Source organism: Symphalangus syndactylus, chromosome 11 (genome assembly GCF_028878055.3).
Source record: "Symphalangus syndactylus isolate Jambi chromosome 11, NHGRI_mSymSyn1-v2.1_pri, whole genome shotgun sequence".
Taxonomy (NCBI): domain Eukaryota; kingdom Metazoa; phylum Chordata; class Mammalia; order Primates; family Hylobatidae; genus Symphalangus; species Symphalangus syndactylus.
This window is the reverse complement of record NC_072433.2, coordinates 37,951,203-37,970,376: the sequence shown is the minus strand read 5'-3', so window position 1 is coordinate 37,970,376 and position 19,174 is coordinate 37,951,203. Positions and strand designations below refer to the sequence as shown.

The window sequence follows — 19,174 nt, the reverse complement described above, 5'->3', positions numbered from 1 at the left end:
CAGCAGCATCAGCATCATCTGGGAACTTGTTAGAAATGCACATTCTCAGGCCCACTTCAGCCTCCTCAATAAGAAACTCTGGGGTGGGGGTGTAGCCCAGGAATCTTCTTGTAGCCGGTCCTCCAGGTGATCCTGATGCATGTTCAACTTTGAGTTGCATGTTCAACTGGCCAAATGCAAAGGGAAAAATTGTGGTAGATGGAGTGGTCAGGACTATAGGGGTTGTAGGATACTGTAGGTGTCTCCCCGAGACACAGTGCCTTGGACATGTCTGGATACTTTTTGGGTCTCAGAAAGCAACACTCAGCCCTAATCATGATTTCTTTAGGTTTCTGTTTTGAGATTTGGGTAGAAAGGAGCACATGAAAGAGTTTAACACAACATCAGGTCCAGGACTACTTATCCATTTCACTGAGTCTAGCATGGCTCAGAGTGGACGTTCAGTACACATCACATAAGTAGCAAATGTTGAAATCTGAAAGATAATGATCTTGTCCGTTCAAAGACTGTCATCAAAGGCTCTCAAGATTGGAAGTGACATAAAAGATCACCCGGTCCAATTAACTGTCACTGACTGAAAGTTTGTCAGTGGTCAGCTAGATTTTCCTTGAATACCTGGAGAGGTGGGCATCTCACCACCTTCTAAAGGAGCCCAGTCCTTTTCCAGACAACTGAAAAGTTTTCAGTTACACAAAACTAAAATGACTTTCTAATAGAACTTCCAGCCTTGATTTTGACTTCAGCTTCTGGAAGCATGCATAACAAGTGTGGTCCTTCTCTCCAGTGAGATGCTTTCAGGGACTTAGAGACAAGCCTTGTACTTTGCTGAATCTTCTCCAGGCTAAGTTGCACCCCTGCCTCAACAATTTTCTTAAATTACCTACAAGGGTTCTATAACCCTACTTATTTTTTTTACTGCTGTTACCAAGTACCCCAATCCTCCTCTTTTCTATGTTCCAAATTCAAATAAATAACAGAGGGGTAGGATTTGTTCATCTCTCCATTCGAAGGGCAAGCCTGCCCCCAAAACTGCCTCCTCTGTCCTCACCTGGCTGAGGGTCAGCAGCTCCTTGGAGGATTTTGTCCTCAGGCACGTCAGCAGGGCCTCAGAGTCTGACGCATTGTCACCACAGAAATGTGCAACCACCTGCAGCTATTTTGTAGAGAAGGACCGAGTTAGAGCATGATATTGAAAGCATCTAGGAAAACAAAAGCTTGAAAATGCCCTCCAATCAGCCACAGGCTGGCCCTCCATATATGAGTCCATCCTGCTACCACTGCCTAGACCCATGCCCCTATAATGGAAGGTGCACATGTGGACAGTTTCCCACTGCATCACCCTCAGTCTCTTGCCTGGCTCTCCTTGTCATCTTTAGTAAACACCACAACTGGAGATGGGAGTTTGTCAGTCTGTGGCCGTGGAATGGAATCAAGATTCCTGGTCACAAAGAGATCAGTCCTGTGAGCTTGGCTGCAGTGGTACTTTGCCCCTCTGGAATCTAGAAGCCCAACCTTGAGGTGCTGAATGAAGACAAACACCAAGAACGACGAGCAGCTTTGGAAGCTCCTTCACTGTCAGTAGAGGCAGGACTCCAGATCAGATTCTCAGCTTGTCAGCCCTACCCAAGCCCCAGGCCCACTCACAGCCTGGAATGTCCTACCTGTCTTTTTCCCTGCCTCTATACAAATCCTTCTCATTCTTTAAGGCCCAGCTGCTTCCCTCCCCGATGTCCTTTCAGGGCATTTCAGCCCCCAGAAATCCCTTACTCATCCAATCTCCTATAAGCTCAATGTTCCCCACCTTCCATGCCTGGCCCATTGCTGAACATCTGTTTCCTTGTCACTGAACCTCCATATTTGTAGAACTCACTCCCTGAAAGTGGTGGTTCTTAATCTTCTGCGAGTCGTGGATACTCTGAGAATCCAATCAAAGTTACAGACCCTCTCCCTGGGAAAATGTGCAAGCGTGTGTAGTCTGGTACAATTGCGGGACCACTTCCCAAACCTAACCATGGATTCCAGGATTTAATCCTATCTATGGATAGGTGATAAAAAGATTATATTGCCCTCAAATTTAGGAAGTGCTTTCTCCACTGATAAATCCCAAAGTTCTAACAGAGCAGGGAAAATAGTGGGCACTCAGTGATGTGTGTCAAATGAATAAATATATGCCCAAACTGAAAATAGCTTTATGGAGAATGTTACCAAAATCAATATTTCTGTGTATTGAGGGTATTTTTTTTTACAATTTTATGACTCTGTGTTTCTGCTCTTGGTATATACTGTTACTTTCTGTAAGATGTTTAAGAAAATTTACCACAAAAATGATTAATACTCAAGAGATGACTCCACAGCCCAGTGCTTAATTAATATGCATTGAATGAAACAGCTCATTCGTTAACTCCTTCATCCAGAACATTTATGGCTGCCTGATATATACCAGGTATTATGCTGGGGGCCTGAAGGACAGAGAGATCCTCGTCTCTAGGGCCTCACTATCTAGTAGATAATTAAGACAAGAGACAGATGACAAATATCGTGGGATAGGTGCCCCTTATAATCCCATGCCAGACAACATTAATCAGTCACAGCATTATTTCCCACTGAGCTGGAAACAGCCTCTGAATCTTTCTTAACAAAATGCCCTGGGTATTCATTCCCAGTAGAGTAGCATAGGCACAGAAGAACTGTATAGGATACAGGGGACTGAGTTATCTATCACAAGCAAAGAATAAAGGGTAAGACTTAAGAACCATAACACACATACACACACACTTGTGCACACCAGTGGTGTGGCATTGTGTAGTTAGACCCATTTACTGTTGAACCAGACCTTTTATGGAGGAAAAAGGTTCACCTTTGGCCAGCATGAGGTTCCTTGGGCATGGTCACTAAGGAAAGCCAAACACATGGGGAGAAGGTGCCTGACCACATTCTCTGCTAACTGAGGAGAGGAAGCTGGCAAGGTGTTAACAGTATACATACATCCTCACTCTTCTCATAATCATGGGCCTTCAGGTAAGGGATGATGGCCACCCCACTCTCCATGATGGCTTTGTGGAATAAGCCTTTGGCCATGGGAGACAGTATCTGGAGAGAGAACACAGAAGACCCAGGAAAGGTTACTCCCCACCGACACACATACCATTCATCCCTCTTCAAAGAAACCTTCCCAGGAAGCCTCCTTAAAAGCTGTAAGCTTAGAGGGGAAAAAAGCCCTGGTTTGTGGGTTAAAGGACTAGCTGTGAAGGTTTGGGCAAGTTACTTAACCTCTCTGAGCCTCTGGTTCTTCATGGACTTTGATGTCAAATGTTCAGGCATGTGATTTCTAGCTCCTTCACTTCCTACCTAGGTAACCTCGGACACGTTGCTTAATATTTCTTTATTTCTTTTGTTTGTTTGTTTTTTGAGATGGAGTCTCGCTCTGTGGCCAGGCTGGAGTGCAGTGGCGTGATCTTAGCTCACTGTAACCTCTGACTCCCAGATTCAAGTGATCCTCCTGCCTCTGCCTCCAGAGTAGCTGAGATTACAGGTGCACACCACCACGCCCAGCTAATTTTGGTATTTTTAGTAGAGACAGGGTTTCACCATGTTGGCCAGGATAGTCTCAATCTCCTGACCACTCACCTCGGCCTCACAAAGTGCTGGGATTACAGGTGTGAGCCACCGCACCCAGCCAAGTTGCTTAATATTTCTAAGTATCAGTTCATTCCCCTGTAAAACTAGAGTAAAAATTGAGCCCATATCACAAAACTGTTGTGAGGAGCAGGGGAAGTAATAAACATAGAACTCTTCACAGAGAGTCTGGTCAAATTTTGCTCATGAAATAATGGTTGTTATAATATATGAAAAGTTAGGTTAATATAATCCACCTTAGAAGGTAATTTTGAAGATGTAAAAAGACCACATATATTGTCAAGTGCTATTCAGCAGAAGCTCTCTTAACTCACCACCATGTTACTGATTTCTGTGATTAACCTGCCAACTGATGCCAAGGAAATGCTGACCATTCTGAGCAAACGGACCATTTTCTAACACCTCTGTACATTTTTCTTCTCACCAGTTACTTGACAAGAATCATGTGTGTTTGCTTCCAAACCTGTTTTGTCAATTTCACTTGTTATTGTAATTACATAATCAATGAAATATCATGAGAACAAATGAACTGTATGTGTACAAAGAAAATCAAATTATGTCTGGAAAAAAAAATTATTGATAAAGGATGGCTAAAAAATATTGCTGTCGGGCCAGGCATAGTGGCTCATGCCTGTAATCCCAGCATTTTGGGGAGCCAAAGCAAGAGGATCACTTGAGCCCAGAAGTTCAAGACCATCCTGGGCAATATAGCTAGACCCCATCTCAAAAAAAAAAAATTAGCTGGGCGTGGTGGCGCATGCCTGTAGTCCTAACTCCTTGGGAGGCTGAGGCAGGATGATTGCTTGTGACCAGGAGTTTGGGCTGCAATGAACTATGATCGCCCCACTGCTTGCCATCCTGGGCAACAGAGTGAGACCTTGTCTCAAAAAAATATATTGCTGTCACTGGGCATGGTGGCTCACGCCTGTAATCCCAGCACTTTGGGAAGCCAAGGCGGGTGGATCACCTAAAGTTGGGAGTTCGAGACCAGCCTGACCAACATGGAGAAACCCCATCTCTACTAAAAATACAAAATTAACTGGGCATGGTGGCACATGCCTGTAATCTCAGCTACTCAGGAGGCTGAGGCAGGAGAATCAGTTGAACCCGGGAGGTGGAGGTTGTGGTGAGCCTAGATTGCACCATTGCACTCCAGCCTGGGCAACAAGAGCAAAACTCCATCTCAAAACAAAACAAAACAAAACAAAAAACCATATATGTGTGTGAATGTGTATATATATATATATATGCTATACAGATATATAGATATAGATATATAGATATACATGTCTATATATATATTGCTGTCAAATTGTGTATGGACAAGAAAGAAGTAAAATATTTGCAGGAAAAGTATAAAAATCCCAAATGTGCTAAAGTCAGCCTGCTTTGCAGGCATCTTTAAGTTTGTGCCACTGTAAAGAAACTGAAACTGCGATTTGAGGACAGCGAATTTTGCAGGTGGTTTATGCAAGATAATCCATGTTGGAACTCGAGTCAGCAGACCAACTCTGCAAACATAAGGCCCTGTATCCAACTGTTGGTGAGGAAATATAGATTTTATGGTTTAAATTAAAATAAAATATTTATATGCATCTTTTGGCATTTCATGCCTTAGCTGAGTTTCCTATTAAACAAGTAATTACCACTCTGGTAATTGAATACTAGGGTTTCTCCCCTACAAATATAAGGGATTTTTCCTCAAATTATTACTCACTATGTGACCTTAGGTGATTTATTTAAACTTTCCCAGTGATGGCTGTCTTGTCCATGAAATGAGACTGAGCCCCTAACTCATAATGTGTTGTCAGGCTTGAAAAAGACAATGTGTATTAAAGTGTTTGTTCAACATGAAGACACCAATCAAACGTTAGTGACTCATCATCATTTTTGGAACCTCCCGCACTGAAATTCATTCAAATCACAAAGCAGAGAACTCACAAGACTAGAAACACTTATGGCTCCCGCAGACTCGCCAAAGATGGTCACAGAGCTGGGGTCTCCACCAAAGAACTCGATGTTCTTCTGGACCCAGGACAGAGCAGCCACCTGGTCCTTGAAGGCCCAGTTCCCTGGAGCGTGCTGATCCCATGTGCTGAGGACAAGAGGCAGGGTGAGAATTCTCAGTCAGCCATAGTGTGTTTCCCACAGCCCTGGAAGTTCTCAGCAGAGGCTGTGGGCAGGTGTCAGTGGGGAGGGGACTGAGAGTTAGAGGCCTGGAGGAGCTGGGGAAACCGGGCTCAGTTCTCATACTTTGCTGAGATTTGGATTTCTTTGAGAATTTGATGAAAGCTATGCACCCAAGAAAAATGCACATACAATATTGTAGGTGCAATTTCAAGTATTCACAGGTTCCTCAGAATCCATGAATCCCAATCCATGAATCCTATGTTGCCAGGCTTGTCTGGAATCTATGAATCCATTCCTGAGAGTTGGTCTGTACTAGAAAGCAAGGGTTTCCTGAGCACAGAATTTTCCATGAAACTAAATTAATAGTAGTCATAATAACAATAACAGGCCAGGCACGGTGGCTCATGCCTGTAATCCCAGCACTTTGGGAGGCCGAGGTGGGCAGATCATGAAGTCAGGAGATTGAGACCATCCTGACTAATATGGTGAAACTCCGTCTCTACTAAAAAAACAAAATACAAAAAAATTAGCTGGACATGGTGGCGGGTGCCTGTAGTCCCAGTTATTCAGGAGGCTGAGGCAGGAGAATGGCATGACCCCAGGAGGCGGAGCTTGCGGTGAGCCGAGATCGTGCCACTGTACTCCAGCCTGGGCAGCAGAGCGAGACTCTGTCTCAAAAAAAATAAAAAAATAAACAAACAAACAAAAAACAATAACAGCAGCTGCAGCATGTACCAGACACTGTTCTAAGGGCTTTAAGGCTAATACTCCTACAACCCTCACACCTATGAGGTAGGTGGTGCTGGTTTTTCTCTCTTTGCTTCTTTGGGTCTTCTCCACCCTTCTCTGCCCTGCCCCGCAAAAACTGACCTCTAGGAATGACATCACCCAGGCCTCAGCTGTGTGCCATGAGGGTGGGCTAGAGAGAGACTGCAATGTTTATCCCCCAACCCTGTGCTCCCTCTCTGCTGGGAAGTGTTTGGGCAGAGACTGCTTTTCTCCACAGCAGCAGCTCATGCCAACTCCCTTCCACTAAACCTGTGAGCCTGCTGTCAGGAGACCAACGGATACATCAACTCTTTAATTCAGGCACAGAGAGATTAAACCCCCTGGCCCAAGAGCTAGAAAGCTGCAGTTTTGGGATCCCACGCCCCCATGCTGCTGCCCCTGCACAATTGCATGTTTCCCGGGATGGGATTAATGGAAGAACAAATGAAACAAGTGGAAATGCCATAGAACCAAAGAAATGTCTAGACCGAAAGATGCATGCAGGGCATTATATGTGCACGTCATCCTGGGGCACATTCTACTCCCTTCCATTTTCCAGTTCCCCAGACTGCTCCTTCCCCTGGGTCCCCTCCACTGTCTGTGAGCACTGAGCTGGCTCTGACTCCACCTTCTCTCTCCCAGGCCCCTGCTCAAGAAGAGTGAAGCCCTGCCAATTTTACCTCCATTCTACTGTGGCTCCCACCCTCGTCCCCATTTCTCCATCTCTGTTTATCCTGAGAAGCATTATACCTTAGTGGTTACTATCTCATTCTCGAGCACAGGATTCACAGCCTGGCCACTTATTATCTGGGTGACCTTGGGCAAGTCACTTAACCTGCTTTGCCTCAATGGTTCTCATGTCTAAAATGGGGATAATGATAGTGCCCACTCCACCTGATTGTGAAGATTGACAGTGCCAGGCAGACAATAAGCATGTCATATACACATGTTATATACATGTTAGCTATTGCTTTTGTGGTTGAATGACCCCATGGCCTTCATCAAGACAGTGCCTCCCAGTGGGGCTCCCTATCTGCAGCTGGGCACCCCTGGCTCAGCCTCCACTCTGCTCCAGAGTGAGGTTCCTGGTACACTGCTCTTAGAAAGGTACTCCTGGTCCCTCAATCTGTATTGGATAAAGCCCAAACTCCATGTATGGCCTGGCAATCAAGGCCTTTCCCTATCAGGCCTGTCCTTGTCTTCCTGCATCCATCTCCTGCTGTAGCTTCATCTACCGATGATCAAAACCAGATACGACAAACAATTATTGAAAGCTCTTCTACCAAAGGAATCTTATGCAGAATCCTAATATATAGAGCAGCTAGAAGTTTAATTACTCTGGTCAGGGCACCCTGTCAGACTCTCCTGCCTGCAAAGCACTCCCAGAGCCACATTCCAGGGCTACAGGCCCAGTGCAGTTTGCAAAAGTATTGCTTCATCCCCATGTGTTGCTACCTCCCTCCCAACTTCCTAGCCTTTGCACAGGTAGCACCCTTTGCCAAGCACATGTTCTCTGAACCTGTTCTCCTCAAACCCAACCACATCCTTCTGGTGCAACTCCAATGCCACCCCTCTCCTGAAGCCTCTCTGATCCCTTGCAACTCCTTCCTCTGTTTCCACAGCCCCACGGCCTCTCACTCTTGGAGAATTAACCATGTCCTTCTTGGTAATGTGGATATTTTTGCCCCTACATTATCTCCCCCATAGTCAGGAGCCTCTATAAGGCAGGATTCATATTTGAATCATTACTGCCTTTCCCATAGTATGTGACAGTGACCCACAAGCGTAATCCTGGCCCCACCTCTCACTTCTCCTCTTTGCTTACATTGGACCCTCATCAGGACTTCTCCTGTCATGTCTTAGGCAGGATAATAGAAGCAGTCAAGAGACCTAGCTCTGTTTTGTGACCCTGGGAAGTTGTTTGGCCTCTCTGGGCCTCCATTTTCCAGCCATGAAAAGAGAATAACAACAGAGAACCTTCCTTGAAGGATTATTTTGATGATGAGTTGAAATAATCCATGGCAAGTGCACAGCCCCATGGCTGGTTCAGTGAAAGCCCAGTACATGTTAGGCGTGATTGGAGGAGGAAAGCCAATGTGATTGAGTGATGATTCTCAGGTGAGCATTCGAGAAGCCTTGGGGTGAGGCTCAGGTAGACACTACTGACTGCTCACACAAACAGTGTCCTGTTCTTCCAGGGCACACAGTGGGGCTACATGGCCGCAGCTCACTTACAGCTGGATGTAGCCATGTGACTGAGTTCTGCCAATGGTGAGTGAACAGAAGTGACAAGTGCCACCTGCAGGCTGGGCCAGGAGACCCTCCATTGCATGATCCTCCATGCTCTCTCGGTCCACCCGCCAAATGCAGAAGATCGGGGCCCTAGAGAATCCACATCAGAGCTCAAGATGTAAGGAGCCAGATCCCTGGTTGACCATGGGGAAGAATGTCTGCCAATCAGGGATGCTCAATTAAACTTTACCCAAGTGAGAAAGAGATTTTTATTGTTTTAAGCCACCAAAATTTTAGGATTTATCTGCTACAGCTGCAAAAATTACCTAAGTAATTAGGGCCAGTTTTGTTCAATGTCCCGGAAGGCTCACTCCTTCTTAGATTGCTGGGCACTGTCTATGGTTACTGCACTGCTGCCCCTTGGGGACCTGGGATGTCCACCATTTGGAGAGACTCACGTGAAGAAGCCAAATATTCCCAGCCGGTACTGGATGACCACAACCAGCACGTCCTCATAGGCAGCCAGGGCAGACCCATCAAAGATGGAGGCTGAGCCAGTCTTGAAGGCACCCCCTGGGAACCACACCAAGACCTGAGGAGGGGAGAAGAGCATCCAGTCAGCCCACCAGGCACCACCTCCCCTCCCCATGCAGTTTGAGGCACACGTTCTTAAGGTAAAATATAAATGTCCCACTTGCTAAGCAGGGTGCGAGGTTTTGTCTTTTGAAGAAGGCCCAGGGTTAAGCATGTGGGCTCTGGCACCTGAGTGCCTCGGTTTGAGTCCCAGCTCTGCCACTGACTAGCTGTGTGACCTTGGGAAGATTATTTCGCCTAAGCCTCATTTTTCTCATCTGTAAAATGTGAAGAAGGAAAGTATCTCACTTATGAAGTTATCATGAGGTTTAAGCAAAATTCTGCATCTAAAGCTCATAGAACAATGAGTAATAGCACATTTCAAGTTGCAAGTGCTCAGAAATTGTTCACTAAATACCAGTGAGCCTGTGACCCACGGGAAGATGGAAACCTTTGTAAGCCATGTATAAGAGCAAAACCAGCCCAAGGTGTTTCAGAGAAAAGCTCTCTACCTTCAGAGAGAGGAGAGGAGGGGAGGGGAGGGGAGAAAATAGGAATGGAGGAGGTGAGAGGAGGAGAGGGGGAGTAAAAGAGGAGAAGGAGAAGAAGAAAGAGGAAGAGGAAGGGAGAAGGAGAAGGAGGAAGGAGGAAGAGAAGGAGGAGAAAGGATGAAAAATGAAGAAAGAAGGAAGAGAAAGAAGAAGGGTCAGGCACAGTGGCTCACGCCTGTAATCCCAACACTTTGGGAGGTTGACAGGGGTGGATTGCCTGAGCTCAGGAGTTCAAGACCACCCTTGGCAATATGGTGAAACCCTGTCTCTACTAAACAAAAATTAGCCGGGCATGATGGCAGGCACCTGTAATCCCAGCTACTTGGGAGGCTGAGGCACAAGAATCCCTTGAGCCCGGGTGGCGAAGGTTGCAGTGAACCGAGTTTGCACAACTGCACTCCAACCTGGGCAACAGAGCAAAACTCTGTTCCAAAAAAAAAAAAAGAGGGAAGAGTAGAATTTTTATTGATTAGAAAAATTGGGATCAGGGAACATAAAACATTATTCAAATAGCATTATCTCTATTTATATATTTAATAACAAATCCATTCCATTCTCTTTCTTAAGGTCATATTAGAGATTACAGCCTTTGGGGCAGGTAAAGAGAAGAAAGCCACTGAGGAAAGGGGAGGTGGACAAACCTCTGGCTTTGGTGCCAGAATCTAGCACCTACTGTGTGTACAACATGGAGCAAGTAGTTTATGCCCTTCCTGTGCCTCATCTTCTCCATCTGTGGAATGGGTCGAAATCATCCTTACCCACCAGGTTAGCGTGGGAGTTAAATCAGATGATGTACTGTGCCTGGCACACAGCAAGCATTTAAAAGATGTTACTGTTACAATATAAGACAGCCAGTTTCCCCTGGCAGAGGCGTGGGGAAGAGAAGAGGATGCGAGGGTGTGGCTAAAAAATAGAGCATGCCTTTCCCCCACTCACTGACACAGGGATATTTTATATTCTTAAATGAAACACTTAACATGATTACCTGACTGTCTTCATTATAAACAGAAAAGTTGGAGGATAAAATTATTCTTTTTGAAAAAAGATACCTCAAATTTAAGAAAAAAGACTCCTTTTAAGCAGTGTCTTTTCTGAAAGCTTACAGGTCACTAAATACACAACAGAGGGGAAAACCAAACAAAATAAAAATTAAAAGTTAAGGCACTGCCAATAAAGAATCAGTCAGAAAAACTGATCACGTGAATCTATCATTCAAATGATTTTAAAAAATTGTTGATGTGATTACATTTCCCTTTTACCCAACAGGGGGTAGTTCCAATTCCAGACATGTGGCTGCACTGCCTGGATCCCAGGCCACAGTCCTGCTAGCTGGAGCCCGAAGCACACAGCAGGCAGCCTTACGGGGAGCTTGGAGCCTGCATCGGCGTGGGCAGGCGCATAGATGTTCAGGTAGAGGCAGTCTTCTCACACTCCGAATTTGGGGTAATGCACCTTGAGCATATGTTGATCTAAGAGCAGCCACTCTGAGTTCTGGAGGCACCTTGGAAAAGGAGAGGAGAAAACCCTCAGAGAAAGTTATCAGCAAACTTGCCTGGGAAGGGCCAGTTCTTCTGACAGCAGGGAGGCCTGGCCGTCTCCTCTGCCTGAGCAGAAGAGGCAGCTACTGGTACAAAGTCCAATCATGCCCAAACTCCCATGGTTTCCAAAACAAACAAGCAAGCCAATTATAATTCTCATTGATCTGGTTCCTGGGTAGGAAAGCACATGGTGTAGAATAATTGCACCATTACTCCCACCACCCTCCCATGCCTACACCACCCTCCTATGCCACCACCATAATATAGACACACATAACAACCCAAGCTGGCCCAACAACTCCCCAAACTGTAGAGGTCAAGACACAGTCAAATAACAAGGGCTTTGCCCCTGTGGCTCCCTATTCTGTCCCCAGACGAGCAAAGGAACATTTCCAGGCCTCTCTACCTGGAACCAACTGGGATAGACTTGCAGGGAGACTCCTGCACCCAGGCTTTGCTCAAGCCGGGCCCTTGCCTCGACTGCTCTCTCCCCATATCTGCGTGCTCACATTCTTCTCTTTGTTTCAGATTCACTCCAACTTGCCACCTCCTCCCAGAAGCCTTCTGAGATTTCTCCAGTTCTACCATACATCTTCTTCGGAAACACCCACCTACTCTGTGTTCTTTTCCAGAACTTGCCCTAAGCTTGTGCGTGTGCATTATCATCATCCCCAGCTCAATTGTGAGCAGCTAAAAGCCTAAGACTCTGTTTTAGTCACCTCTGTACCTCAGAGCACCAGCACAGAGCATGATACACCGTAAGATTAAGGGAGACTGTAAATGTGAATGCTTCTACCATACTGCGTATGCAATCAATTCTTAATAGAACAGTGTGCAGTATCGCTGCACGTCTTCTCCTGCCAGGTGTTTATGCCTCCTTGCCCCTTTGTATGTTGTTGATCAGGCCTCAGCACTTTCAGCAAAGCTGTCTCTGACTTCCCATCAAAGCTAGGCCAGGTGGGTCTTTGTTTCCCCTCAGCACCCTTCCCTGACACCCTAGTGGTTGCCCTTGCCATCTTATATTTTAACTGTCAATTACTGTTTACATTCCTGCCACCATCACCCCTCTGCATGCATCCTGAGGACAGCTGTGACTCAACCCCTGTGGTGTCCCCAAACCTAATGGAGAGCCAGTTATCAAGTTGGTTCTCAATGAATATTAGTTGGATGAGTGAATGAATGCACAAACAAATGAGTTTCAGTTTGATGTCCTCAGTCCTTGGACCACATGGGGTCATCTTCTGTGGCTTAGGGAATATCCTGGCACCAGAATTTCTTCTGCCAGGAACCCATGTGACCCAACCTGAGAGCTTGACAGAATCTAAAGAGTTGGAAGATTCTAGGGGATTTTCAAGTCTCACTGCCCATCCAGTAAGTCTCACCTCACCCCTCCACAATTAACCTGGTAACTGGTTACCTACCCGAGCTTGGAAATCTGCAGTGACCAGGAGCTCCTTACCTCCCAGAGTCCCTGTGACACAGAGACACACCCACATGTTCATTCCACGGTATTTATGGAGTTCACCATGGGCCAGGTATTGCATCAGGCACAGTTTTGACAGCTGGAGCTAACACCCTTCTAGTGTGGTTCTTCTCAATAAAACCCTCACCCAGTCTGACCGTAGAGGCCAGGCTTGGGTGAGTAGGTATCACCATAGAGGCCAGGCTTCTTGTCTAGGTATCACAAGAAGATACCTAGACAGTCCCTTCTGACCAAAGGACTCAGTACGCCCATTTCAGCACTTCTAAAAAACCTGACTGGTGATCAGAGTCTCTAAAGAGCATTAAGATAATAGTTTCCTGGGCTCAGCTCGGGATATTCTGATTCAGAAAGTTCAGAAGGGAGCTTGGAGAATCTGCATATTTTTAAAGATGCCTCCAGCGACCTGGCCATCAGCCAGTTTAGGAGTCAGGGGATTACCGAACCACTCGCCCGAGTCTCAAGCCCTCTCTCTCCCTCCTCCCCCATCCGTGCCAACCCCTCTTCTGTCCCACTGGGCTGCATGACCCGCATTCCTGCCACTCCCAGAGTCACAAACACCCGTGGGCCCGAACCTGGTCTTACAAATTAGGGTGGGAGGTAGCTTCTCGCAAGTTATCCCAGGGCGATGCAGGCTGCGGGTTCGTAAATCGCAGGGATCCCAGTGGGGGAGCAGCAAAGGGGACTCCGAGGAACACATTCACAGGCACAGGGCTTCCCAGCACAGTGACTTGCTTGCCCTGAATCCATCCCAGCCTGGTGTTCCTCTGTGGCCCTTCAGCAGAAGGCCCTGTGGGAACACATGGGAGGAATCAGGAGCAGGCTGGGGACAGGCAGGGCAATGGCCCACCCAGTCTGGAGCTCCCCAGTGGGGACGTGCTTCCTTCACCCAGAGGCTGTGCAGCTGGTGGTATCCATGTTCCCTCTCCATGAATCCAGGTCCATGGCTTCTTCCAAGATTGCTGTGGAAGTCACCCCCATGAGACCACTGACTTAGTTTCTCCTAGGAGCCCAGCAGTACCTAGCCACAAAATTTCCCCCCATTCACTCAGGAACCCATCTCCCTTCTGCTGAGAGCTCTTTCTTTCTACAGAATTGGCACATACCGAACTCTGTAGATCCTGGGATGCCACAAACTCATCTTCCCAGGGGTTCCTACACTTCTGTCACTCCACACTCTCCAGCACCACTGCTGGCACATCTGTGCAGCACCTGCATGATTGCTGGCTTTTCTTTCTTTTTTTTTCTTAAAATTTAATTCCAATAAACTCCTTTTAAAAATTTACCTAGAAGAATTCCAAGTAATAACATTTATGGAATTGTGGTTTTGGTGAGTTAGGTATATGCTTTTGGATACACATGAATATTCATGGGTGAAAATTTAAAATTTTCATGCAGATACTTCCTGAAATCAACCCATCTACTTCCAGGAGCATAAAGATGGCACTTTGGGACACTGGGCATGGAGGGGTCTCAGTCACCACACAGAACGTGGAGCCTTGGGAAGGAAACTGCCCAGCTACTTACTTAGCAAGACCCGGGTGTCTTAGCACTATTTCTAATGTCATTTCATTACTGAAAGTCCTGTCACTGCAGCCAGGAGTGCAGAAGCACAGGCTCTGCTCCTCACACTTCCCCAGGGCTCAGGATGGAGCCCCTCTAAACTCCTTGCAGGGTGTGAGCAACCCAAGGACAGAACCAGGGTATTCTGTGCGCTACCCACTCCCAGGAAGGAAGCTCTGGTCCTAGGTTCTTGGCAACAACAGAACACTGATGCCATCGAAGTACTACATAGCTCTCCATGGACCCTCAGAGACCTCTGAAGAATAACTTCATTTCTACCGGTGGAAAATCCTCACCCACCCCATCTTCTGAGAGCCCTCATCTCCGATTGGATATCTCACCCTTGGTGGAGGCTGCAAGGACCCAGATAGCCCAAATTAGGATGTGGCCTGGGTGCACCCAATTCCCGCTCATTTGGCTGCCTGCCTGCACTCTGTGAACATCGACGGCTGCTGCTGGCCTCAGAGAGCTTCGGTCGGGAGCCAGAAAGAGCTTCTTGTTAACAGGCAGATGCTGAATAGGCAGGCAGAGGCAGCAGAGTTACTGAAGAACAGCATCAGAACAATATTCTCAAACGAATTGACCAAGCAAGACTTTCCTGTTCTGATTTACATAAGAAGCTGATGATTAACTCTTGATCTGGGGAAAGATAATTTGATAGGCTTTGGACTTCCGGGATGGGGGAAACAGAAAAGACATTCCAGACCAGGCAAGACATTTTAGGATTATGAGTTCCAGAGACCCAAGGATGAATGAGGTTTCCAGACCTGCCTGTGATGCCAGAAGGACACAGTGCAGGCTGAGGAAGCTGAGAAGTTTCTGAGAAGAGGAAGAAGGTTGCTGCTGGGACAAGCAAGTGGCTCTGAAGGCACAAACACTGCCAGCTCAGACTAGCAGCCCGGCTGGCCCTGCCAACAAGAGTCTTCAATGGCCATTTGGTCTACAGCCTCCTTGGCCACCTTGAGGCTTCTTAGATTATATTATTTCCCCTCTGGCTCTTCATAGTTGCCACCAAAAAGATTCTCCCTGGCCTTCAAATCTGTCCCTTCATCTGACCAGAAATATTATCAGTTCTGTACACCACTGCTCACTCAACTGTTTTAAAGCACTTCACACAAACTATCTTGTTGCCAACACCACCACCTCCGTTTTGGATGTCTTTCTTCTCCAGCTTATTCTTTGAAATCCAATTTAACTGCCACCTCTTCCAAGAACCTTCCCCTGATTCTCCTGAACTTTTTAGTGCTTTGCTTTTCCAACCTCTCTTATTTTCTAATAAATTGTAGCCACGACTGTCTTCTTCCTTGGAGTACACCTAGGACTTTTCCATGTGCATATTCATCATAGCTTCTTACATGTGCCCTGTGGCTTCCCAAAGCTCAGCCCTAGACCTTCTGTCTCCACAATTTGTACCATTCCCACTACCAAATTGACTATCAATTTACTAGATTTTTTTTCTTTAAATTGACATTTTTTAAAAGCTGTTATTAAAGAAAATTGTATCTACCTAGTGCAATAAGGAAGAGCTTTTGGGAAGAGCAAGCCAATATATCTTGCATTTCTATACCACAAAATCATTCCCTTTACCTCTAGCAACCATTACAATGAAGGGGTGGTGTATGGTGGAGAAGATCCCCAAAATAGGACAAACAGGAAAATCCCGCCCTTCTGTACAGTGGATTTTGGAAAGGAGAAGGGAACAGAGGTAGGGAAAGCACGTTTGACGCAAAGTGCCTTGACTCCCCCTCTTAGACGTAGGTCCTAAAGGGGTACAGCGATGAGATAAAGTGATGGGGTGCCGTGATGGGCTGAAATGTGTGCTAAGGATGAAATCTGTGCTAAGTAGTGAAGGGTTCTCCAGGATACTGACAGAAGGGATCCACATCTCAACCAACCTGGGGCAGCCACAGCAGAGCAGAAGTGGTTGGGCCAAGAGAGATCTCAGGGGGTGCTCCTATTTCCCTTGGATCCCCAATTCCTTGAAATTGATCCAGACATCATCCTGTGGCTTTGAAGAAAACTTGGAGGTGACTACCAACCTGGCTGGGAGCTAGAGGAGGAGGAAGGCAGGGGGTTACAGAGGTGCTTCATGGACTCGAGAACAGTGTGAAACCACAGCCTGGCCTGTGCTGCAGCACAGTGTTGAGCACTGGGCAGGGTGAGGTGGGGCACTGAGTCAGTCAGGGAGGATCAGTGGGCTTTGATCAAGATGAGAGGACAGACCATGAGCTCACCACATGAGAATTCATCCTCCTCCTAAGAGCCCCGGCAGTGGGACATCGCTGTGGAGACCACAACAACGCAAGGACTTCTGCAAGTGGGTCCAAGCTCCCTCTGCCCTCCCACTCATGTGGTCTTATTAGCATCCCATAACTTACACAGCCAGACACCATCTTGGCAAAGGAGTGCGGGTGGGGTGGGGAGCAAGTCTGAGAGGCTATGGATTTATTTGAAGTGATTATGCTATCTAAAGAGACTGTTTAAATTACTGAATAGGATTTTACCAGATTGAGTTAGATATAATTATCTATCATTAACCAGAGGGGTGAAGAATTCTCCTTGCTAAAAATGGAAATTAACAAGCATTATATGTACACATATATATGTGTGTGTGTGTGTATGTTTGTGTGTGCGTGTGTCTATATATATCTATATATCTATATATATAGATATATATATATGACATGCTATAATACCACCAAACTGAGTCTGTCTCTTCCACAAAATCAGAATGCAAAGAGAACTATAGAGGAAATGGTTTCCTAATGAAATGTCTTCTATTTGCTGTTCTCTCTAGGTACCACTTCTGTCGCAGGCATCCCCTAATGCACAGGACCTACTTTGTGAGGAACACTGATGATGTCAGGAATCAATGCCACTAGCCTTCATTTATAGAATGCCTTACAGGTACCAGACCCTGGGCTAAATGCTTTCTTTGCATCTGTTACCTACTCATTTTTTAGATGAGGAAACTGAGATTTTGCAAGGTGGGATTTCTGGTCCAATATCACAAAGCTGAGAAGCAGCACAGCTGGGACTACAGCCCAGGTTTCCTGCCTTCGAGCTGCAGGCTTCGCAATTTGGGGAGGAGGGAGTAGGAAAGGAGCGACAATAGAAAGATCTGGGAGGATGGGCCGGCTTCTGCAGTTCTTGAGCCATGAAAAATTACTCAATCTTCTAGAAAGCTGAATAACCACTTGACACCACCTCCTTGGACCTTGATGTCCCCATCAGTAGCGCAGGCCAGTGGCCTGGATGGCCCCTGGGAGACACAGACCTTTGATAGGCTCACTCTGTTCTCCCAGATTGCTCTGCTGAAATCCTGAGGGAGAAAACCAAGATGAGGGCTAAGGGCTTGTTCTTTAAGCAGCTTGGCTTAAAACATAGGTTAATCTACCCCTGCTGATAGGTGGTAAAGATCAAAGCCCACTTTTGAATTTTCATAAAGGGAGGCTAAAGGAACCTTGAAGGTACAAGAGCAATGGCAGCCGCCTCAGGGTGGAAACCAGCCTGTAGGTGGACAAAACAAAGGAGTGGTGCTCTGGTGCTGGAGTCAGCTCACTGCACCCCCACACTGCATTCCACCACTACCCCCACCACTGCACCCCATCACCGCACCCCACCACTGCACCTCATTTCTACAGCCCATTGCTCACCTCATCACTGCATCCCACCACTGTGCCCCATCACTACACTCCATTTCAGCACCCCATCACTGCACCCTCACTAGTGCACCCCACCACTGCATCCCTCCACTGCACCCCATCACTGCACCTCCACCATTATCCCATTGCTGTACCCTACCACTGCACCCCACCACTGCACCCCACCACTGCACTCCATCATTACACCCATCACTGCACCCCCACCACTACCTCCATCACTGCACCCCATTGCTGTACCCCACCACTGCACCCCATTTCTGCAGCCCATTGCTGCACCCCATCACTGCACCCCACCACTGCACCCCACCACTGCACCCCATTGCTGCACCCCATCACTGCACCCCCACAACTGCACCCCACCACTGCATCCCACCACTGCACCCCATCACTGCACCTCCACCATTATCCCATCACTGTACCCTACCACTGCACCCTACCACTGTACCCCACTGCACCTCCACTGCTACCCCCATCACTGCACCCCACCAGTGCACTCCACCAATGTTCCCAATTTCTATAGTCCATTGCTGCACTCCATCACTGCACCCCATCAATGCACCCTACCACTATACCCCTAACACTGTACCCCACCACTGCACCCCACCACTGCACTCCATCACTACAATCCCACCATTGTACTACATCACTGTACCCCAATTACTGTGCCCTACCACTGAACCCTCACCTATATACTTCTTCACTGTACCCCACCACTTCAGGCCACTACCTCCCATCCCTGCAAGCCCATGACTGTGCCCTATCACTGCATCCCATCTCTATACCTCATCACTGCACCCCATCACTGTACCTCTACTGCTGCATCTCATCACTGCACCCCCATCACTATATCCAGTGTTTGTTTGTTGTATTTTCCTCCCCTGAAATGTTTTGCCTTGAATTCTTTTCTTTCTTTTTTTTTTTTGAGACAGTGTCTCTCTGTCACCCAGGCTTGAGTGCAGTGGCATGACAAACTCCTGGGCTCACGTGATCCTTCCACCTCAGTCTCCCAAGTATCTAGGACTACAGGTGCACACCACC

The 19,174-nt window shown here is 46.9% G+C and overlaps 1 protein-coding gene across 1 annotated transcript in view; it reads right to left on the bottom strand.

The window, feature by feature from the left end:
• Positions 1 to 19,174, bottom strand: part of CES5A (carboxylesterase 5A) — a 110,562-nt gene that overhangs the window by 14,231 nt on the left and 77,157 nt on the right. The window contains 6 exon segments of the mRNA XM_055299332.2: positions 1,049 to 1,153; positions 2,986 to 3,090; positions 5,578 to 5,731; positions 9,225 to 9,358; positions 11,253 to 11,391; positions 13,494 to 13,698. Coding sequence (XP_055155307.1) covers positions 1,049 to 1,153; positions 2,986 to 3,090; positions 5,578 to 5,731; positions 9,225 to 9,358; positions 11,253 to 11,391; positions 13,494 to 13,698 — 842 coding nt within the window.